Here is a 24,543-nt window from a genome sequence, read left to right as displayed (position 1 = left end):
TCACCGGGGACTGCCTGGGTGGTCGCCGGCTCGCTCCGGGTCGAACCTCTCTCCGCCACAAGCACGACGTCGTACAGACGCCCCGCCTCCAGCTGCTGGATGTGGGCGGAGTTTTGCCCAGCGGGGATGGTCATTTCCCGACTCCCCCCCCCCTCCGCCGTTGGGCGTGACAGTCAGTCGGTATCTGTCGATTTCCCCCCGCGACTGCTCCCACTGGACCACTGTGGACGTGGAGGTCGTCTTGACAACTTGGAGGTTGGCGGGACCCGAGAGGACTGAAGAAGGCAAAAAGACGCAATTTAAAACTTTTTAAATTGAAGATTTTTTTTTTTTTTTTTTTTTTTTTTTTTTATATCTATCTTTGAGTGCCGGTTTGGTGCACAGAGATCAGCTTTTTAAATTTCACCCTGCAGACTTGGCTCTCCGACCTCCTCTCTTTCCTAAACTCACAGGTACTCTCCCCGCAGTCCGCCCGGCAACTGCCACAAGATTTCATCTTTCACAGGAAGAGCGCCGGGAGGGAAATGTTTAAACTCTCGCTGCCAGTTTGGGGGATTTGAGACGCTCACATGTGCCAATGTGTTGGTCAGAGGCTCCTTTTTACTAACAGGCACACTTCAGACTCCCCTTTTACAGATTGGATATCTTACAGTCATAAGCAATGCTGTCAACTGCATTTTCTTTCTGATAGTTGATGATTAACAGTACAGCTTTCCAATGCATTCCCCCCATTTATGTAAAACAGACTCTAAAACAGTTATTTAGAGCTTCATGAAACACACAGTGAAACCCTGACTGACTGAAGTTAAACCTACCATCACCTCTGTAGCAGTGAGACCTTGAAATGACAGTAAACCTGCCTACAAAATCATTTTTTTTCAAGATGATTCAAGAAATTAATGGCACGAACTCACCACAAGTTACCTTAAAATTCAGTTTCAGTTTACTTCTTATGATTTGGGGAATTTGGAAAACATCATCGAAACATTTCCAGCTGTTAATATTTTTTGTTCAAACTGCATCGAGAAGAGAAACAAGGAATTTTTCACAAAGGACAAATAAAGGTAAAAAAAATTAAAAAATCTCACGGGTCACGAATTCGCCGGTGCTCTCGGCTCCCGTCCTGCCGTCGATCTCTCCGACGATGCTGACGCGGTACTCCTGACCGGCTGCCAGGCCCGTCTGCGTGAAGGTGGTCAAGCTGCCCTCCACCTGGACAGTTATCTGCTGGTCGCTCTCCTTCTGTTGGGCCAAGAAAGAAAGTAGTAGAGTCAGTAAAATGCTGCACAGATACCTGAATGAGCGACTGTAGGGCTGAGGGGGAAAAGGCAAATTTTTTTTTTAAAAAGCACCAAGTCCTTGTAATTTAATTCATGTCCTGGAAAGCTAGAAGCTTCCTGTGAATTAAAAAGCTGCAACTCGTTCGGTAACTCAGTGCCGGGCTCCCCTAATGAATGGATACCGTGTTGTAAAGCAAATGGACCACAGCTGGTTGCCATGTTAGTTACTATGTTGGTTGCCTGGTGACGGAGCTCCAGAGGTCATCTTGGATCAGTGTCCCCGTGTCAAAATGCTTTCATCCATTTCCATACGAACGAGGGTGACATCATTAAGAACTGAGGCTCCAGTGAACTCAACGATACGCTTTAAAAAACGGGCCGAGGCTGTGTGGCGTCCCCGCGGGGCGTTCAGGGACACCCCGAAGAGTGATTTCACATGTTTATGGTCATTTTCCTGCTTTTCCCTTTTTCTGTGTTTGGTTCCATTTCATGATGAACTGTCATCATAATGTATGAGCTTTTTTTTTTGCTTCGAGTAAAACAAAGTATTTCAGTGAAGTACTACTCCACACCAGAAGAAGTTCTTCAAGTAGAGGCACTGAAACAATAGCAGAAAAATTAAAAAGTAATCCAAATGTCATCTCTTGATCAACATCATCACTGAGTTTCACACGTTAACATGACCGCTGGTAACGTGAACGTTTGTGATTTCACCGCGGACCTGAAACTGGAGCAACTGGGTCAAATTTTTGAGGAACACAAAAAAATATTCAACAAGTGTTCCTGAGCCCATGCAGTGATTTCCACTGCAGAATTGTGGCTGTTTTTAAAGCGGTGCCCCCTGAGGGCCTAAAGATCACAGACATTACCAGATTTTGGGGTCAAACTCTGTAAATGGTCAACAGAGACCCTTGAAAGTCTTCAGAAAGTCTGCGGTGATGAAGCAACGAGCCAGACGTGTTTTGAGTGACGTTCAACATTTCAAGAGGGGCGGAGCTACGACGACGTCAAGCTTCTGTTTTGTAAATGCAACACGTTGTTGTTTTCTTGTCTTTTATGAATTAAATCTTTCCCTTAAATGCATCTGCAGCAGCATCTGGTCACGAAGATGAAGTCGAGTTAAGTTTATAGAACAACACACAATAAAAAGGCATTTTGGAAAAACAGCCAATAGCCATGTTTCCCCAGTGAAAGTAATAACAACGATCTGTTCTCACGCCTGCTGCTGCTGTTGTTGACAGCCTCTTGTTTACATGTTGTTTACATGTTGTTTATGTGTTGTTTACGTGTCGGTCCGGTGAACGACTGCTGATGAACGTCGTCCCTCTCTCTCTCTCTCTCTCTGTGTGTGTCACAGCTGTGGGTCGGCGGTGATGTCATCCCTCTGGCAGTCGACATGTTTTTGACAGTGTTTACACGTTTCCATGGCAACAAGCATCCCACATCTGCATCTTTTTTCTCCTTTGGATTTCTAAGAGTTCACTTCGTTCACCGCCTCCTCTCTCGTGTTCGAGGCTCATTGAACTCAGACCAGTTTCGTCTGTTCTGTTCGGTTTGTTTGTCCTGTTTTGTTTTCCGTCCTGTGCTCCTCTAACGGGAGGTTAAAAGTCAGCAGAGGAAACACGAGGAATTCATCGGTCATCGAGGGTTAAAAACATTCTGGCCACGATGTGAGACACATTCACTGGTGAGTGATTCAGATCCTCAGAGACTAAAGATGATTCAGAGTCTAAAACTCAGAGCCGAGTCATCCAAACCACACCAAGTTTGACTTCCTGGCCTTTACTGAAAGAACAAACACGGACCAAACTGACCATTTAAAAAAATCCATCCCTCCAACGTTCTGCCTCTGATCCGGTCCGATCTCAGTCTCAGCAGGTGGAGCAGGTTAGTCCGGACCTCCTTCTTCCTCTGCAACATGTTCCAGCTCCTCCTGCAGGATCCCGAGTTGTTCCCAGACCAGATGTCATCTATAATCCCTCCAGTGTGTTCTGGGTTCACCCCGAGGGTCTCCTACCAGCTCCTGAACAAAGTCTACATCTGCATCCAAAACTGGGCCAGAAACAAGTCGGAAAACACCGGAAAACACCCCCAAACAAAGTCTGGATCCAGTCCTAAAACTAAGTCCAAAACCAGGTCAGAAATCCAACTGGTTTCTAGCCCCAAACTAGTCCTACAGAAAGTCTGAAACCAGCTTTGAAACCAGAACTGAAACTTGTCCGAAAGAAGATGCTGCAAAACTGCTCCTAACCAAGTCTTAAACTGGTCCCTGAATGAAGGTCCATAACCAGATCCAGAACCAGATCCAGAACCAGTCTAACAAAAACCAGCTTTGAAACCAGAACTGAAACGTCAGGGACTGTTCCTGCTGTGCGTGAACGGTGCACAGTCACTATTCTATTTATCTATCTATTCTGGAGCAGAAATCGCTGCATGGGCTCAGCAACACTTCGGCTGTAAACATGAAGATTTTCTGTTTCCCAAACGTTTGACCCCAAAAAAAATCGTATGTTTCTCTGCTCCACTTTCAGGTCCGCGGTTGAAATCACAAACGTTCACGTTACCAGCGGTCACGTGAACGCGCGGAAATCAGCTGATGATGTCGATCAAGAGGACGACACTCTGAATACTTCCTCGTGAAGGTCGTAGCTTCAACACCCCCAAACAAACTCTGAAACCAGAACGGAAACAAGAAGATGCTGTAAAACTGCTCATGATCAAATCTGCAACTTGTTTCTTTTCCAGTTTTCCCACCCCGTCTACTTTCAGTCTCTCCGTTCTCCAGTTTACGATAACTTCTCTCTCCTCGCTGTGGCTTCGTAAAGACGAACACATGTCGACTCCATGTTTTTTCATCCGTGTCATTCTCATCAGTTCGAGGGTTTTATTCCCTCCTCGGGAATCTCGCCAACACTTCCTGCGTCTCTTAACACCTCATCTCGCATCCATCCGTCCAATCGTGTCTTTCGTCCCTCCTGCAAGTTGAGGGGTGATGGGGGGGTCGTGGGGAGAGGAGGGGGGTTGTGAATATTTCCTGGTGTTGCTAGGTCCCGTCCAAACCTCTCTCCAGTGTCTTAATCCCTCGATGATGTCACCGCGGGGAGATCGCTGGTGTGTTTTGTCGAAAGAAATGACAGTATGAGGCAATCACTGTGTGTGTGTGTGTGTGTGTGTGTGTGTGTGTGTGTGTGTGTGTGTGTGTGTGTGTGTGTGTGTGTGTGTGTGTGTGTGTGTGTATAACACTTGTCTGAGAGGAGGCCAGGACATGTGCGGTCGAGGCGGTAAACTGTCCAGTGTGTGTGCGCCGTAATCTGAAGCAGCGAGCAGGTTTTTTTTCTTTTGATCTCAGTGACGTTTTTTGTGACTTTAAATGATTTAGAAAGTGTTTTTTTCGTTGTTCGGCCGTCTCTCAACACGACTCACAAATACCAACGCAATTAGTAATTTTTCCACTTCTTTTTAATGCCTCGTGCCGCAGATTGATCGCACATGTTTGGGTGAACGGACGATGAAACAACGTTTACAAAAGCATCCGGTTGATGAGTTTGATGATTAAAAGCTCAGTGATTAATTAGTGTTTGATAACAGAACGTTATTATATACAGGAGAGATCGTAATCTTTATTTTAACCCACATTACTAACGATATTCTAAATCCGGCTTCATGGAAATGTTTGTCAGATGGTTGGACGGCTTCGATGAGGAAACTGTCTTTTCTTTTGATTTAAAGTGATTTATTGAATTAATGTGCAACTGGGAGTTAAATCATTTTTCAGGAGTTCATTAAACTCGCATTTTAAGGCGGCGAGGGAACTTGCATTCAGAAATTGAAGCAACTTAAAATTATTTTTTTTAGTTCATCAACTGAATATGTCTTTTGTTTATTGAACTCTTCTTTTCAATTTCTGTTTACTTGACTCGGTTTTAGGTTTAAAAAAGTCACAAGCTGCCTTGAATTTGTCTCGAGTACATACTGGCATCAAACAAATAAAATGTCAACGGAAAAACAGATCTGTCTAAAACTGATCAGAGTGACTCAACAGTTGTTGATCCAACTTAACATTTTGAGTTCATTGAATTCCTTTTCTCAAATTCAGTTAACTGAACTGGCTTCACATTTTCATAAGCAATATGACCATTTAAACAAATTATTTAAAGGTAAATTCATTGAACTAAATTTTTTTTTTTTTTTAAACGAACCAACCTAAAATGATTTACTGTTTATCAACTTCACCCATTATCTCAATTTCACTTAAATTGACTTAACTTTACATTTTCAAAAGTTAAAAGCCAACTTTTTAGTTTTTATTTTAAGGGTATTTGTGTTTTTAGGTTAAACCAACTAAATATATTGCAGTTGGTAAGCTGTAAATACGTTTTAGTTAATTATACCAGTTTCTTCAATTCCTCAGTTAACTTAGTTATCACATTTTCAAAAGCCAACATTAAACTTCTTGTTCAAGTTAGGTTTAGCACATTTTAAGGCATCAGGCGAACTTCCATTTTTAAGTTGAACCAACTGTAAGGTCTTAAATTGATTGTACTTGTTTTCTCAAGTTCAGTTAACAACATTTTTTTTCAAACTCCAAAGCTAATTCTTAAAGCTAACTTTAGTTAGCACGTATTTCAAAAACAGCAGTTTCATCACCGACAAAGACAAAACGACTAAAAGCGGTGCTAGTGCTCCCCCTGCAGGCCGCAACATGCGAGGTTCGTCTTCGTCATCAAACTCTGAAACAAACTTCAGAGCCGATTCGTCTGAAAGAGATTTTTTGTTGTTGCTATGCTGCAGTTCATGTTTATCCAACACAACTTTTTGATGCTGTTTTGTGTTGCTAACTCTGTTGCTAACGACACCCCCCCCCCCCTCGCTGCCAGCTGAATCTTTAAAAGGTTTCCTGTGAGGGAAGCAAATAAAAGTATGAAAATCTGGCAGAAGGGGAATCGCAGAGGAAATGCAACACATGTTTAAAAGGAGATGAGGTGTTAGTGTCTTCCACATGGGTTCTGAACGTCCGGTTCATCCCACTGAGACGAGACAAGATATTTTTCCTCGTTTGAACAACAAAATCGACAAAAGCCAAATTTTGGTAAAGAAAAAAAAAAAAGAGTGAATCTGCCAGCCTCCCTCGTCCTGTAGCTCTCAGTGTAAACCCGCTGTGTGTTTCTACCTTTCCTTTGTTATCTAAAAGCTTTAACGGTTTTTCTTCTTCTCTGCAGACGCCAAACGAGAACCTCATATGTTTGTATTAGAGCTGGTTCCACCTCCGCCGATATTATTTTTCCATGGAAGAGACGGAGCCGTCGTTGCCATCTTGAGACTCCCCGGGGGATTAGTTTGAATTTAATGGCAGATTTTTATAGAATTTGTCATGGAAATAAAACCTGGTTGGAGTCTCTCACATGGCTCCGGATTCTGGGTTTCATTTATTGGAAGGCATCTGCATTATTCTGAATAATCTTTGGGACTTGATTTTTTTACAAACAGTTTGAATTGAGTTTGACACAGAATGATTTAATCTCTGAATGATTCATCAGTCAGACATGTTAGATGTTTTTTATGTAAGTAGCTTTGATCTAATAACAGTCGTAGACCTCTCCATCACGCCCCGGTGAACACTGGAGCCTGAAATGTCTCTAAAAATGCTTTTTTATTGGTACTGCGGCATCAGTTATAAAAGACTGATCAAAGATTAGAAAATACAGAAGAAAAACAAAGAGTTTGTGCCATTACAGACCTTTTGTTTTGGGAAAAACACTTATTTTTGAGTCATACTTTAACTTCTCTCTGCGGTGCCCCCTACTGGGTGGACGTCAGCGTTCGCAGTTATTTGTTTATGTGTGAAACAAGTCACTTTTGAACCACAACTGAAGTCTGTATGAGACAAATCAATCCCTCAGAAATATTAGTCACTCCTCAGCTACAAATATGTGAAATGAGGCGTTTATAAGAGCTGCTGTTATTTTGTTACTATAAAAACTGTCTAAAAAGCGAAGTGTGAATTTCAAAGAAAACTATATCGGTTCCTCCAGGATTTGTAATTGTTGCGCAAATTTTTTTTGATTTTGCAGCCTCTTTTCCCAAAAACTACAATCTATGTTTTGTGGAGTTTTAAGTGACATTTTTGCATTTTTATGAGAAGTCAAGGAAAAGAGTTGCGACAAGCAGAAAGAGACACAAAGCTGTAAATCAACTACAAAAACACCCAAAACAACCAGAAAGAGACAAAACAACTACAAAGACAAAAAAGACAAAACAGGAAGCATAAAGACGGGAAGTCATTTTGCTTCCTTTGTTTATAGACATTAGATTCGTTTTAACTTATAAACCTCTAAAACATTTGAACTCCAGGTCTCATGTATTTCATGCCGACGTGACGCTCCTCAGTATGACTCCGTTCGCTGAGTTGCAATCCCGAGTTCATTTATTGCCCGGCATTATTGCACAAGATTTTCCTCAACTTGAACAACAAAATAGAAACAAAACAACCTCAAAGACACAAAACAACCACAAAGACACAAAACAACCTCAAAGACACAAAACAACCACAAAGACACAAAACAACTACAAAGAGACAAAACAACCTCAAAGACACAAGACAACCACAAAGACACAAAACAACCACAAAGAGACACAAAACAACCTCAAAGACACAAAACAACCACAAAGAGACACAAAACAACCACAAAGACACAAAACAACCACAAAGAGACACAAAGCAACCTCAAAGACACAAAACAACCTCAAAGACACAAAACAACCACAAAGAGACAAAACAACCTCAAAGACACAAAACAACCACAAAGAGACACAAAACAACCACAAAGACACAAAACAACCCCAAAGACACAAAACACCTCAAAGACACAAACAACCACAAAGAGACACAAAACAACCTCAAAGACACAAAACAACCACAAAGAGACACAAAACAACCTCAAAGACACAAAACAACCACAAAGACACAAACCAACCACAAAGAGACAAAACAACCTCAAAGACACAAAACAACCACAAAGAGACACAAAACAACCTCAAAGACACAAAACAACCACAAAGACACAAAACAACCACAAAGAGACACAAAACAACCTCAAAGACACAAAACAACCCCAAAGACACAAAACAACCTCAAAGACACAAACAACCACAAAGAGACACAAAACAACCTCAAAGACACAAAACAACCACAAAGAGACACAAAACAACCTCAAAGACACAAAACAACCACAAAGACACAAAACAACCACAAAGACTTGTATTTTGGAAATGTGAGCCATTTAAATGTTTTTTGCTGCCATAATAAATCTGTTTACTCGCTGCACAGCGGTGTGAATGATTCAGAACTTCTGAATAGAAGGAAAACAAAGTCAAATTGAGAAAAGGCAATAAAAAACAAAGTTGCATCTTGCAGGAGAAAATGTGAAATGAGTTTTCGATCTAATCGGGTGAACGTGTTCAAACGGAAGATAAATCAAACATTAAATGCAGCGGATGCAAACAGACGTTTGCTGCTTCCTGAAGCCAAACTCAAACCCGCGTTTTGAGGAAGGTGTCTTGCGTACCTGGCTGGTGAAGGTGAGGCGGTAGGTGTCGTACTGGACGGGGGGTGGAGTCCAAACCACAGTGACGGACGTCTCCGTGATGTCCTGAGTGCTCAGCTGAGAGACGCCGGACATGGCTGAAAGAGAGACACGACACTTTGATGAAGTCCTTCAGTTTGTGAAGTGCAAAAATTATGTCACACAATTAATCTATAAAGACACGTAGTGACGACAAGTCGATGCAAGTCGACGGACTGTTTTTGCGCCATTTCTTCGTACAAATCCGTTTTAAAACGTGTTTGTCCGTCCTGGAACAAACCAGAGGTTTTTCATGTCTCTTTTTCTTTCTTGTGTGATTGACCAGGTGGAACAAATGAACATCGATTTGTCTCGTCGCTGAATTTTTATTTCCTCTTCGCAAAGTTCCAGTTAAGACGTCCACCTTACGAAAAACCTGGAGTGACGCACGTACCAAATCTTAAACCATCTGCTTCCTGGCACCGCAACAATAAGACAAATTGTTCCGTCTGATCTGCTGGTTGAAAACGATACAGCTCAGACGACGAGGGGTGGTTTTGTCATTAAGGGTTTCGTCCAGGTTCGGGGATTCTGGGAGCCCCGCAGGCCTGAGTTCAGATTAGAGAAAAGTAGCTGACATTCAGATAAAACTATAACATATTATTTCTTTCGGAGCCAGCTGAGACCAAAGCAGAGCTAAAATCAAGAGTGACTGCTGGAATTGATTGCGCTCCAATGGGATGATCAGGTATAAAGTAACTTTATGAGGCGATAATATTTCAGGAGATGTGTTATGTTTTAACGTTTTGTGCACAAATTCAAATAATGCAGCTTTAATACATTGTTTTCATTCCCTGAAGGTATTTCTGAAATATCACTTTCACATGAATGGGAAGAAGGTGAGGTCACAGTGACCTTTGACCCTCAAACTCCATTCAGTTCACATTTGAATCCAAGTGAACGTTTGTGCCAAATTTGAAGACATTCCCTGAAGGTATGCCCGAGATATCACCTTTTACGAGAATGGGACGGGCGTGAGGTCCCATTGACCTTTGACCCCCGAATTCAAATCAGTTCAACCTCGAGTCCGAGTGAATGTTTGTGCCAATTTTGAAGAAATTCCCACGTGGCGTTGCCGAGATACATCGTGTTCACGAGCAGCGCGGTGCAAACAATTAGTTTTCTCCACCTGAAGCGACGTCGTTGTTCTATCTAACAAAACTCACATTGTGGCACGTTGAAGTGTGAAGCTGTTGGTGGGGGGGGGGGGGGGGGCACAGCTGATGTATAACTGCACATCATGGAGGCGTACCGTGATAATAATTCACAGATTTGTTTTACTGCAACGACTTTTCTCATAAAACTGGAGCTGAAAAAACCTTACGAGGTCCGAGAGTGTAACGTCCCCGCAGGCAATCGCCAAAATCCAACGTGCACGTCACACATGCACTCCAAAGGACAAAGAAACATCCTTTAGCAGGACGGCTTTTCACAATAAAAGCCTTCCATTTCTGCAACATCCTTCTATCAAACAGCTCCTTTGCACGTAATCTTAAAACTTGGTTAAAAACAACTGCACGTGTTTTTTTTTTCTTGTCTGATGTCATTTTGCTTTCTGTCTTTTGTTCATCTGTCTCAGAGCTGTTTTATATTAACTGCACTGTAAATCTTCTGGTTTGCATCTGAAGCTTCCTTTAAGCCTTTTATCATGTTCAGCTGCGACGACCTCTCGCTGGTTTTACATGTTTTTGTCGTTCCTGCTGTTTTAACGACTAATTTTAACGCCTTGCAAAAAGGGACACGGTGCGGGCTTACAGCTGACCACACACAGACACAGATGAAACTACAAACACACATATTTTACTCAAATCTTTGGCAAAAAAAAAAATATATATTTTTAAAAAGTGAAAAGCGGTTTCTGCTTTTTTAAAATCCTAAAAGTGTAAAACAAGACAAAATGCAACTTTTCTCCAACCAACAAAATGAAGGTTTAATTTCGGATCTTTAACAAACTCTATTTATACCAACTGTTTCATTCTGAAGCCTTTGAGAACGCCATTTCCACCGTCGCCAAGTGACCATATTTGGACGAGCTGGTGGATCTGACTGATCTGACGATGAACCATGATACTGACTGACCCACAGGCCTGTCAATCAAACAGAAACGCCCCCTCTCAAAATAACAGCTTTTTGAGGCCAAATATCTATATCTAGGATTTTATGGTTTGTTTTAACATTTCCTATACTTCATTTTAATTTTGTATTTGTTTGTAAAGTGTTTCCTGTTGATTTTATACTATAAATGGAGTTCGATTTTATCGAGTCTCCTGAATTATAAGCAGAAGGTACATCCTCTGAGAAAAGAGAAAGAAAAGGAAAAAGTAGAGTCGTATTTAAACTCCCTGGACTCAACACCCTCTCACATGTCCGTCCTGCGTCAGGAAGCCGTGACGCCCATTTTATGGGCAGCAAGTCTGAATGAAACGCTTCCGTCACTGCAGCTTCAATCGGCTCCACAGGGACCGACTGATTACGCAACACACCCTAACAACAACAACAACAACAACAACAACAACAACAACAACAACAACAAAACACGTAAAGGCATGCGAATTTATAAAAAAAAATCGAGATGTAAAATGAATTTATTGAACGGCCAAGCCAACTTTTTATCCGCCCAGAAATGACAAACTGCTCTGGTGTGTTTTGGCCTCATTAAGATGTTCACATCAAGCAAAGAATGCAAATTGTTCTTCCTGAGGTAAAAAAAACAAACAAACCACGAACTCACACAACGGATGTTTATCAATTCTTCCGGGATTTTCGCAATCAAAAATGTTTTGATTTCAAAGCATCTTTTCTCAAAAATCATTCATTTAAACAAATAACAAATTCTACCGAGTAAAAGAATGAGTAATAGGTCAACAAGATGCTCCACGTCACGGAAATATTTTATTTTCTGAACTTAAAGAACCGTGGCGAAGTTTAAAGTTAGTTACACAAGTTTTGTAACATTCAACTGAAGCTGTATTTCCAAAAACAAAGTTCAGTCTCTGCCAGCTGGAAGTGTGAAGAAATCTCGTTTTTACATTTTCCTCATTCCCATCATGAGACCACATTTACCACAAACCCCGTCACTTCCTGTTGTCGCGGTTACGGTTACTCACCGACGTCACAGTTGGGTCCGGTCATCCCGTCCTGACAGCGGCTGCAGTCGGGTCCGGCGAAGCCTCGCCGGCACACACAGCTCCCTCTGACGCACCGTCCTCGGCTGTTGCAGTTGTCGGGACAGCCTTTGGCGGCGCAGTCCGGCCCGGCGAAGCCCACGTCGCACACACATTTCCCGTTCACGCACTTCCCACGGCCGCTGCAGTCATTCGGACACGTTCTTCCGGAGCAGTCGTCTCCGGCGAAGCCCACGTCGCACACGCATTTCCCGTTTACGCACCTGCCGCGGTCGCTGCAGTCTTTCGGACACGTTCTCTCCGAGCAGTCTCGGTCGCCGAATCCCTCGTCGCAAACGCACTCTCCGTCCACGCAGCGCCCCCTGTTGTTGCAGTTCCCGGGACAGGCGTGCTCGGAGCAGTCGGCGCCGGCGAAGCCGTCGTCGCACGCGCATTTGCCGTCGACGCAACTGCCTCGGTCGCCACAGTTACCGGGGCAGGATTTCTTCGAGCAGTCGGGGCCGGCGAACCCGGCGTCGCAGGCGCAGCGCCCGTTGACGCAGCGCCCCCTGTTGTTGCAGTTCCCGGGGCAGGATGCGTCGGAGCAGTCGGAGCCGGCGAACCCGGCGTCGCACGCGCACCTGCCGTTCACGCACCTGCCGCGGCCGTTGCAGTCGTCCGGGCAGGCGCTCCGGGAGCAGTCCGGCCCGGCGAAACCGGGGTCGCAGGCGCAGCGTCCATCCACGCACCTCCCGTTGTTGTTGCAGTTCCCGGGACAGTCGGAGTCGCCGCAGTCCGGCCCGCCGAACCCGACGAAGCAGACGCACCTCCCGTCCACGCAGCGGCCCTGATCGCTGCACTCGTTGGGACACTCCACCTCCGGTTTGATGGAGCAGCCGGCGCCTGAAGGACGGAGACAGAAAAAGACTCCGTCAGCGAACACTTTCGGGATAATTCAACATATGGAAAAAATAAAACATCGAAATAAGACGTCATATTTACAGACTCAATCTGCAATCATTAATTATTCCAACTTCTTTCTGTGAACTTTGCTTGTTTTGTTCAATTTTCACTATTTGTGTTTATAAATTGCTTTTTCTTTAAAATTCACATTATTTATAGTTTTTATTTAACTTTTGAGGAGAGCACCTTTCACAATCTGGAAAAAAATAAAGTGATATATATGTTTACATGAATAAAGGACTCAACATTAGAAATTGTGACGTGATTGGTTGATGCCTTTATTTACCTATTTCAACAAAATACGTGTATTTCTGGCTGCATGTGACAATTCACGCGACAAAAGCAACCGTTTGAAAAAATATACTGAAAAAAAGAGTTTTAGTCTCATTGTCGGGTTAACTAGCAGATATCTGAACCTTGTCAGAAATAAAAGCTGCCGTAAACGGACCGCCGTCACAGTTTCGATTCGTAGTGAATGAATGAAGTTGAGTAAAAAACAAAACAAAAAAAAACGTCTTGAATGAATTAGAACCGAATTCTTCTGCCTCATCGGCCTGCTTTGGTTTTTTGGGGGTCGAGGTTTAAATCTGCTCTAATTAGGCTGTAATGCAGCCTCGTTTTGACTGATTATTCCCCTGTGTGTGTGTGTGTGTGTGTGTGTGTGTGTGTGTGTGTGTGTGTGTGTTGAGAGGAGGGTGGAGGACCTTCACTGAAGTGGGAGGTGACGGAGACTGAGATCACACTGGGCACAGACACACACACACGTTTACATCACTTCAGGGACATTATATTCTATCATTCATTTCCTGACGACCCACTCGAACCTTAATACGAAATCTTAAAACATAAAATTGACTGATTTTTACACAGTTAAACACAAACAAACACACACACACACACACACACACACACACACACACACACACACACTGTTTATCATGTGATCAGTTCTGAGTGCTACTTCATAAAATGACAAAATATTTTTTATGAAATCTGTAAACTTTCTTCATATTTTCCTCAAAAACTAGATCAACTGTTTCGCTGAAAAGTCTGACGACTCAATTTTGTACAAAATGAAGAAAGTCGAGTGAATTTTACTGCAAGAAAATATCTATTAGATATTTCAGATATTATCGTAGGTCAGGTTAGTTTAGGTTAGGTTAGGTAGTTACTTTATTAATCCCTGAGGGGAAATTTTTTCGCTACAGCAGCATACAGAAGCAATAAGATAATAATAGAATAATAGAAAAGCAATAAAATAGCAGTAAAAAAACATTAAATATAAAATGCACAGTATATACAGTACAGTATATATCTATATATATTATATACAAACAACCAAGAAACACAGTAGCAGTGTAATTGTACTGTGATGGATTTTGCCAGAGGTGAGTTATTGTACAGTCTTATTGCGGTCGGCAGGAATGATAGGGGAAAAAAATAAATTAATTAACATTAACCGAAGAAAAAAACTCACGATTCAGCTTTCAAAATGTTAAATTTGACAATTTCTGAAGACATTAAGATTCATCGTGACACTGAATGAGGCCCGTTGAGCGTAATTACATTTTTAACGTACAGAAAGCGTCATTTCTCAGTTAGCGTTGAGCTGCTGGGAAGTTTTGCAGCGTTTTGGTCTCAAAACAAGAATCGATCAGAAAACTGGAGAACAGACGGGGGGATTTTTCCACCAACAAAAGTGTTTGTTGAACACGTTGCCATGGACACCGCCGACGGCACCATGTGTCATTTCAGTAACGACTGTAAACGAGCTGAAAATTTACAACAATAAGAGTCCAGACTTCTGATGTTCTCGGGGGAAACTCAGATTTGTGTGTTTGTGTTTGTTGTCATGGTTAAAGACTCATCAGTGTGATTGTGGTTTGTTTAAAATTAATTATCCTCTGGTGTTTCCTCTCTTGTTTTAGGGGTATTAATGTCGTTGTTTGTGTGTTCGTGACTCTCTGATCAACAAGCACTTAATCCGGCCAAAAAAAACATCCGGTGTTTATTTTTACGAGAATATTTTTTCTTTTCTGCGTTCGACCTCATTACTTCCTTTTCGTTGAGACAGACATGCTTCAGGGTGCTTTTAGAGTTGATTTTTGGATCATTGTTGCAGCGGGCAGGACGACATCATCATCATCATCATCATCTTCATCATCAGCAGCAGCATTTACTGACAAAGATCCAACATGTTTGATTATTTCACGTTTTTTCGAGATTATTGGAGCTCAAATGGAAAAAACAAACAGTTTGCCTCCAAACGTCTGGAAACGCTGTTGACGTCTGCTCAGACATACGAGGCAGTTTTGTGTCCACAGGATGAACACAAGTCCGTTATTTACTCTCTTTTTAGCTCCGTTTTTGGTCTCCACCAGCTCCTGAGGGAAATACGTGGCTCTTTAGCTGCTGAACGCTTCACTGAGCTGGACAGGAAGCTTTTTAAAGACTTCCTGCTTTTACCTTTGCTCTCCTTGGAGGTGCAGCAGCTCCCCTCGGCTCCTCCACATTTCTCCCGGAGGGCGGACACCTCCCTCTCCAGCCTCTCCAGGCGCTCCCGCAGGGCGGCGAAGTCCGCCTCGCAGCCGCAGGACCCGGACCCGGACGGAACCAGTTTGATCTTATGGGTCAAGATCAGAGGGGAACCGGGAACCAGGTCGATCTCTTTACCTTGTGTGGGGGACGAGCTCATGATCACATACTGGACTGTAGAAATCCTACAGTAACATAATGCGTGATATGTCTTTTGAAACATGTCCAATCAGCAGGTGTCTTTTACCTCCTTGGTTCCCATCAGATGAGTCCCCATGAGTGGCGCATCCCTCTGAGATCACCACCTGCAACAATGGAAGAGGACAACACTTTATTTTTCATATTTAGGCTGCTTATTGTGCCTAAATACGGAGCAGACGGAGACACCAAGCAGCCCAGAGTCCACTTGACAACCTAATATTGTAAATCTGGACCTTGTTTTAGTTGACTGATCCCGTCCTGATATTGTAAGACACCTGACTGTCCCTTTTTTGTTTTTTTCCCCGTTGGTGGAATCAAATTGACAAGAGTCGATGCTAACGTTTGCTCCTGTTTCTTGGGAACGGTGAGTACCACCGTGATGTGCAATGAGCAAGGAGGAAGCCGTGACCTTCGCGAGGAAGCGCTGCAAGTTTCGTCACTTGATCGGCATCAACACCCGAGTTATACAAGCTTTTGTGCAAGGAGCCGTTGGATTTGTCCACAGCAGAAGATAAAACCATCAACTGTCCTGCTGTTGGACAGTTATTATTATTATTATTTTTACGCAGCTTTCTTTCCATATCAACCTGAAATCTGAGGGAATATAGCTCATATGACATTTTAGAGGGCTTTAATTTTGAAAAGTTCAGATCAGAAATGCCCTGATATTGTCCGAATGACACGTTGAGATGGTTTGATATCATTCTGGAGTGAAATATGAAAAAAATAAAATAAAATAAAAACACACCACAATCAAAAATGGTCTTATATTAATTCTCTGTTCACGTCCCATCACCGGAAGCTTGCTTTCATTTTGTAAATCTGGTTCAGTTACCGTAACGTCCGGTATAAAGAGGCAGCGCGTTTTACCGTAATGTCTAGAACACTACAGGTGCCGTTTAGTACCGTGGCTGCTAACTGGACCGTGTTGCTTGGACCGCCGGTCTAAAAGGTCGCAGGAAGATGGCTGATGAGTTAAGGAACCGCGGAGACCTGGCCGACGGCGGACTCCAGCGGCGGCAGCATACCGGGGGTTCACCGGGACGGAGACGAACGCCGTAAAGTTAATTCAACTGTTAAACTCTGCTCGCGCAGCATCGCTTTTTATAGGACACGTTTGATCACGAGGGGCGTCCGGTGGACGTTTCCATGGCAACAGCAGCATTCCACGTGTTAACACAAGGTTTGTTGTTTACCAGTTTATCGTTACTACAAACACACTGGAATACAAAGCACACACACTAAAATGTATAAATAAATACACAATTAAAGAAATAATTGTTGTTAAAAGTTAAATAAAATACTAAAATGGAGTAAAAGAATATGCTGAGTAGAAAACCAACAAAAATTCACAGATAAATACACATTTTGAAGAAATAAAATCCATTAAAAGTTAAATAAAATAATGTAAAGCAGGAAAACCCGCTAAAATGAATAAATAAAAGAGAGTTTAAATTCAGCGAAAGTTTGTTGCGTCGAAAAATATACAGAATTTTTGGCATGATGAAAATTCTAAATGTACATTTAAATTTGATTTACTTAAATGTACAGAATTGTTGTCACGTTAAAAATTTACTGGATTTTTGTTGCATCAAAAATGTACAGAATTTTTGTCGGTTTAAAAATGTACTGAATTTTTGTTGCATTCAAAATATACAGAATTGTTGTCGCGATAAAAATGTACTGACTTTTGTTTTACATAAAAAATATACAGAATTTTTGTCACATTGACAATTTATAAAGAATTTTGTCATGTTGAAAATTTACTGAGTTCTTGTCACACGTCTGTCGGCCTCAGCCGAGACATTAAAGGCTTCACAATCTGGATCTAATGCTTAACTTTTGGACAAATTTGTTTTTCATGAAGAAATACTACTTTAAACTCAGATTATTTGTCATTTTTCTCAATTGAAGATTTTGGTTATATGAAAATCTGACAATCATTTTTTTTTTATTTATTTATTTTTTTTACAGTTTCTGGCTGATAAATGGTTGAATTTGGGTGATTTTATCGGATCTCTCCAACAGATCTCTGGTTTAAAAACGATGAGCCCTTGTACTTACGCTCTGTTAAAGCATTATCTCTGGAGTTACTCCAGGCAACGCAGTCATTGGTGAAACACTGACTATAAAATATGAAACGTTTAGACACCAATTCATCCCAACCAACTAATGAGTCACCTTGATGGAGTCCTGCTTGGCGTCCCTCGGTGTCCTTTGACCTCCGACCTGTAACTCCTTGGAGGTCGCCGGGGTCGGGAGGGCGGGGCCAGCCAGGAGGAGGACGAGGAGGAGGGAGGGGACGAAGGGAGACATCGCTGGGGTCGGACCAGGAAAAGTCGTCCCCCCGGGGTTGTTTAGAAAAATAAACAGATGGCGGACTTTTCAGGAAAAGTGAGCGGTTTGTTTTGGTTGAGCCGAGTCGTTTCCAGGTTCTTCAAAGAGGAATCGAACGGGCGGCACGTCGAGCTGCAGGTCAACAGGATCTCGCTGGCGCGTTGTTCCAAATCAAGACGTTTTCTGCTCTTGTCTTCGGGACTCCGGGGATTTTCCTCCCTGGAACAGACACAGAATTACACATTTAAAGCTCATTAAATTTCACGTACACTCAGCAGACTCCACTTTAGCCACAATTAGCAGAAATGGGGGCATTAGCTGTTTACGGGCCTCTCGGTGTAGTGTGTCGGCCAATAAAACCCCCAACGGAAAAAAGTAACGTGGTCTGAAAGAGTATTTGTTATCCTGAGCACACGGACCGGGCTGGAGGCCGGGACATTTCTTCCACTCTTAATTGGGCATTTGGGGCGATTTGGCACCACGTTTAGATCCCGGTTTAGAATTTCCTTACACATAAAAGGGACAAAATTAAGCTTAAAATAATTCTGTTTGTTTACAGGCATAAACTTTAACACAACCTGGAAATCTGATAATAACTGTACACTACGTTATGTTCTTGGTAATTAACTTAGACATCGAACTCAAACTGACAAACGCCCCTGACGATGGTTAAAATGGGTCCAAACTGTTGCTGGTCAACTCGTCTAAAGACTTCCCCCTCCGAACTTTACTCCTCCTCATCGTTCCTGTGAATCCGACTCAGTCAAGCTAAAAAAAAAGTTTAAAAAAAAGTTGTTTTGGGAAAATTTGGCACAAACGTTCACTTGGACTCGTGGATGAACCGAATAGACTTTAGTTATCGCAGGTCAAGGGTCACTGTCACTTCACGCCCAATACTATCTGCTCTTTCCAGTCTCGTGAAGGTAATATCTCTGGAGCGCCTCGACGGAATCATCTTCAAATTTGGCACAAACGTTCACTTGGACTCGTGGATGAACCGGAGACATTTTGGTGATTAAAAGTCAAAGGTCACTGAGTTCGCATCCGTTTCAAAACTCGGACCATATCTCAAGAACGCCTCAAGAAAAATTCTTAAAATTTGGCACAAACATTCACTTGGCCTCAAGGATAAACCGAGTATATTTTGGTGGTCAAAGGTCAAAGGTCACTGTGACCTTACGTCCATCACTGTCCGCCCATTCCATTCTCGTGAACGCCTCGAGGGAATCTCTTAAAATTTGGCACAAACGTTCACTTGACCTCGAGGATGAACCGATACAATTCTGGTGGTTAGAGGTCAAAGGTCAAGGCCACCGTGAGTTCGCATCCGTTTCACACTGTGAACGCGACGTCTCGAGGGAATCTCTTCAAATGTGGGACAATCAATTACTTGGACTTGGGATCAAATCATTTTATTTTGAGGGTCTGAACATCTTTGAGTTTGGACCGATGAGCACGTAAACCACAACTTAGTTGGTGGAAGAATACAATCGCTAGGCCGTAATTCTCGTTTTAAAGTAGCTTCTCTTGTGTACGTTCAACAATATAAACCACAAATTTAATTATGTTAAGTGATAAATACGACCACACAGTAGTTCCGCCTGACATTTCCTGCAGCACACAGTAGCCGAGCCACAAATATGAGTCAGACCCTGAGTGATCGAGCTGACTCGACTCCCCCGAGAGGTTTCACAACTGAAGCTGGTTAATACTCGACAGATCTCCTGCTCAGATCTGCGTTCAGCTACAGCAGCAGGTCTGAATGTGGAGAGCAGCCGCTGGACCGAGTCCACGGCGACATCATCACGTCTTTCATCCTGCTGCTGCAGCAATAAATTCAATTTAGGAGAACACGTGTTAATAGATCTCTGAATGAAAAGGACAGAAATGAGTTTCCTCTTAGAACTGTTATTACTTTCAATATGTTATTTCCGATGTGTCCGATACTGTTTTCTGGTATTTCCCGACTTGAATTGCTGAACACTACTTCCTGTTTGCCTCCTTCAAAACTGCTGCAGCTCAGATGTGAACCCGTCGGTCCACATGGAGTTTCTCCGACCCGACACAAAAAGGGTTCAGCGTCTCCGTCTGGACCTCGACGGGAACGATTAGCTTGTGAAATACCTGCAGGCCACAGCTGTTCCAGCTGCTACGGTCGGGTCGGGTCTCGGGGGGCCAATAGAAACTCCCAGAACGCCCCCGTAAAGAACTTCACCTTCAGTCCCTCTCTCTCTGCTGCTGCAGCTTTTTCCTCCTGTTGGAGTCCAGCTGTCAGCAGACACATGAAACCGATCGACCTGGTAAACACAAACTTAACTCAGATTAATGATTTGATTGGACAATCGGGTCGTAAGAACCTGGAGGTGTTCGACTGTGGTGGTTAAACAATTACATTTTTTTCTAACTTGATTTTAAACCTTTAAATTTTCTCCTTTTCCTTACGCAGAAATGAAAGAAAAAAAACAGTCAGAATTAAGACTTCCCTGAAGATAAAATGTTATAATTTTTTTTGCTTTCAGTGAGTTAACGTCGTATAAACTACAGACTGGATATAAAAGAGTTCGTAGCTTCAGGTCTGTAAAATGGTTCTGATCCAGAAGTGTCTTCAGCTGCAATACCAGCGAGTGCCACTAGAGGTCGGCTCCAAAAAGCCTCCGGCTCCATAGACTCCCATTCAACTTCTCTCATCAATCACGTAGTATCGTCAGGTTTCCAATCAGATCGGTCAGATCCACCTCTGGCTCCTCCCCCAGCTCGTCCAAATATGGTCACTTCCTGCTACCAAACCGCTCCGAACTAGCAAAGATGGTGACGGACAGAATCTGAACTGGAGGATTCATAACGTTCACGAACCAACGTGGCGACGTCACTGCTGGTTGCTGATTGGTATATCACGTTCTTCTTCTATGTCAAAACCTGCTGCCTACGTTACCCACAATGCAACTCGACCTCAGCATGTTCAATCAGAGATTTATTTGTGTTTGTTTGTCAAACAGAAAGCCATTTGACCAAAAAATTAAAAATGTCTCTTTTATCTCACTAAGAACAAACCGTGAGGAACACAGTGATAAAACAACTTGTATGTTTTGGTTGGAGTTAACGTTAGTTTTGCAAATGCTGAAGTCCAGACAGGAAGCTGCTGTGAAATCCATCACAGATGAGGTGTCAGACTTTTTACAGTCGGAGGTCGAGGACGCCGCAGAACGATGAAGTCATTCGCTCACAGAGTTTTGCGTTCTTCACATAAATTTGCATCGATTTCCATCTCATCTCGCTGCGGTCAACTCACTGAAGCATCTTTAATGAACATACGCAGCATCCGAACGTCTGTCTTTTACTTCTAGTACAAATTCTCCTGTTTAGGTATAATTTTCTGCAGCAGTTTTGTTATGGAAGTTGTTTTTTTTTGTGAAGAACATTGCAGGATAACCGGCATATTTTTACATCGAGTTGGGATTTTTTTACGATTACTGAAGACATACTTTAAAAAGAATTTTATTGAATTGCACAAGAACATTTTTATCACCCAACAACAGACAAAAAAATATAAATGATTTGTTTTATGCTTTAGCAAAGGTGTTTAAATGTTGCATTTTTTTTTTTTAACAAATCAGATACTGAAACCAGTTTTAAAGCCCTTAATGTTGAATTTTTGAATATATTGTGCCTCAATTTAGAATTGATTTTTATTATGTAAGAAAACTGAAAAATTAAAACATTTATTCTCAAATTGTTTTTTTTTTCCCCCAGCAGCACAAAAACACCAAAATATTAATTTGTGCTTGAAAATAACAATAAAAATCAAATCAAAATAATGCAATATGTTATCTGTCATTCATTTTCTTAATCAACTGAATGATCGTTTGGTGTTTAAAATGTCTGAAAACAGCAATAAATATCCAAAAGACAACAGAAGACTCTTCGAGCTGCTTCTTTTTGACCAACCAACATTCAGTTTAATATCAAAAGACACCAGAATAGGAGCAAATCCTCACAACTCTGAAGCTGAAACTAAGAAATAATTTGCATTTTGCCTTGAAAAGTGATTCATAAACAATGAAAATAGTTCCAGACAGATTCTTTTTTAAACCAGAGAAAACTGCAGCATCTTCAACTTTGTTCAACCAGCAGCTCAAAAAAAAATCCCCAAAACGATAATGAAAATAAAACGAAGAAAAAGCAACAAGTCGTTGGATTCATCTGAAGTTTGTTTCAGCGATTGATGATAAAAAAAAAAAGCGGCAGATTACTTTGTTTAAAAAAATAAAATAAGCATATTTAACTCTTATTTCTTTGTGCACCGTTGATGCAACATCAGTGAAATTATCACCAAAAAGTCTTTTGTGAATGAAAGTTGCAAAAAGGAGCATTTCTTTTAAAAAACTTTTGCATTTGATCCGAGAACCTTTAAAAAGAAAAGCGAAGCGAAGCATCTTACCTGCTCGGAGACGTGACGAGTTTTCTCTCCCAGCCGGTCCAACGAGAGTCTCTCGGCTCGGCGGAGCTCTCATTGACTGGCCTGCAGGACGAGGAGGAAGAAGAGGAGGAGGAGGAGGATGGACAAACGGAGAGGGAGAGAGAGAGAAAGGAGGAGGAGGAGAGCAGTAAAATCTTCTCATACTTGAAGAATTTGTCCTCCCTCCTGCTCTCTCCTCCTCTGTGATGTAACTCTGTGTGCTTTACAGGTCCCTGCTGGGCGGACGAGTCACGATGGAAAACATCTGAATTTCTAAATGGGTTTTTTTCTTAAGGGAACGCTGGCTCTTCTTGTTTGTGTCACATGGAGTCTGATTTCGATGCATCTCCCCTCCGTTCGCTGTGAACTGTGAGCGGCTTCCAGGAACCTGACATCAGACACTTTGGCCGGCATCGCGATTGTTTTTTTTGTTCAGAGAGGATGTAAAACAAACCAATAGCAAAAAAAACCTGCCGATAACGTCCTCCTAATACTGGACGGCAGGTTTGGATAAGATTTGTATCAGGACCACATGATGCACGGTTCAAACCTACATGAGAATAATAGCATCACTATCAAGTTTCGTTTTTACATTCAATTTTTAAAAAATTACATTAAATTAAAACAAATTTACATTTCAGTTGTGTAAATTCAAAAAGAAAAAGGAAAGTATTTATAATTGATTATAATTTGGGATTAGTGGGACCACTGGAATATAAAAACTGAGCACTGAGTTAAGCACACAGACTGTTTATAAAAGTGTTCGTAGCTTCCGGGTCTGAAAAATGAGGCCGATGCAGAATGCCTTAAGCTGCAATACCAAATTCACGAATTTCATAAAAATGCTTCAGCGACGAGGACTTAACTTCTTTCCGAATTCATGTGGCTTTTCTAACAGGAACAAAGTCTTTTGGAATAAACGGGGTCATCCACCAAAACATTTTTACCCCTCTTTAAACATGCGGTTAGCTTAAACAGAAATAAACCTTAAAACTGCCCTGAGGAGCCGATTATCTGAATCTATAAGATGGTTCTCCGCTGCAGTGTGAGATTCAGCCTGGAGGCATTCAGGCTCACTAATCAGAGGCTGAAGGCCAGTCAGCTTTACTATCAAGTTTACGAGCTGCCAGTAAAGCCCGACAGACCTCCACGGCGCACTGACGCTCACCGCTCTCCTGGACGCTCGTAAGACGGTAGCTCTGGATTTATTTCTTTTCACTCGATAAGCTGTTGTTTTTTTTATCCCACTTTTACACTTTAAAACCTTTTTCAAAATATGTCCTGCTCATTCTGCGAGAAAAAGCTAATGGTTAATTAAAAAGGGAACAAAAATATTTTAAAGTGTTGTTAATTGTTAATGTAATTAACAAACTCATTCAGCCTTACCTGTATATTTAACTATTTAATTTGAGTATTTCAAAGAAAACAATTCAGTAATATTAATTATAATAAGACACTTCTGCATCGGCCTAATTTTTCAGACCTGGAAGCTACTTCCACTTTTGTGGAACTCCTTCAAAATAAAAGATGATAAGGTGCAGTTAAACCCTGCAGATCATCAGTCTGCCACAGCTGCGCACCGTCATTAGAGTGAAGCAGCGAGCAGAAGGTGATTCGGTGAGCCGATCATCTTAAATACCACCTTTTAACTGCCCATTTTTCTGCCCACGGGACTCCTCAGCAGAGCTTACGTGGTCCTCTGCAGGAGCTCAGAAATGACTGAAATGCCTCAGAAAACCAAGAACACATGCGCGCTGAAGTAAAAGGCTAATTGTACCATATGTGTTGCGGGCCGAGCCAAAGACGGGTCCGTGGGAGCGAGCGGCTGTTCCCCGCGAATAACCAGAGCACGGATCTTGTAAAAAGCTGGAAAAACGCTGATTGAAGTCGACGACGTATGTCTCGACTGTTCCGTCAATAACGGTGACAGATTGAGTTTCGTGTGCGACCGGGAAGCAGCTCATTTCCAACGTGGGTCGTTTATTTATTTTTTTTCCACTTTAGTTTCTGGCAGTTTTTGACCCACAAATGACAAAGTGTGAGAC

General features: G+C 42.2%; 1 protein-coding gene across 1 annotated transcript in view; it reads right to left on the bottom strand.

Moving 5' to 3' along the window:
* Positions 1-22,562, bottom strand: part of LOC138209871 (tenascin-like) — a 34,251-nt gene extending 11,689 nt beyond the window's left edge. Inside the window, 9 exon segments of the mRNA XM_069168669.1 lie at positions 5-147; positions 149-275; positions 1,089-1,242; positions 8,846-8,961; positions 12,010-12,909; positions 15,436-15,642; positions 15,752-15,809; positions 17,887-18,261; positions 22,481-22,562. Of these exon segments, the coding sequence (XP_069024770.1) occupies positions 5-147; positions 149-275; positions 1,089-1,242; positions 8,846-8,961; positions 12,010-12,909; positions 15,436-15,642; positions 15,752-15,809; positions 17,887-18,021 (1,840 nt within the window). The 5' untranslated portion in view covers positions 18,022-18,261; positions 22,481-22,562.
* Between the last annotated feature and the right edge of the window lie 1,981 nt (positions 22,563-24,543).

The sequence above is a fragment of the Embiotoca jacksoni genome, unplaced genomic scaffold (assembly GCF_022577435.1).
Source record: "Embiotoca jacksoni isolate LCO1_2020_lvr unplaced genomic scaffold, fEmbJac1.0.p SCAF_41, whole genome shotgun sequence".
Classification (NCBI taxonomy): Eukaryota; Metazoa; Chordata; class Actinopteri; family Embiotocidae; genus Embiotoca; species Embiotoca jacksoni.
Note: the sequence above shows the minus strand (reverse complement) of the source record. Positions and strands in the feature narration are given on the sequence as shown.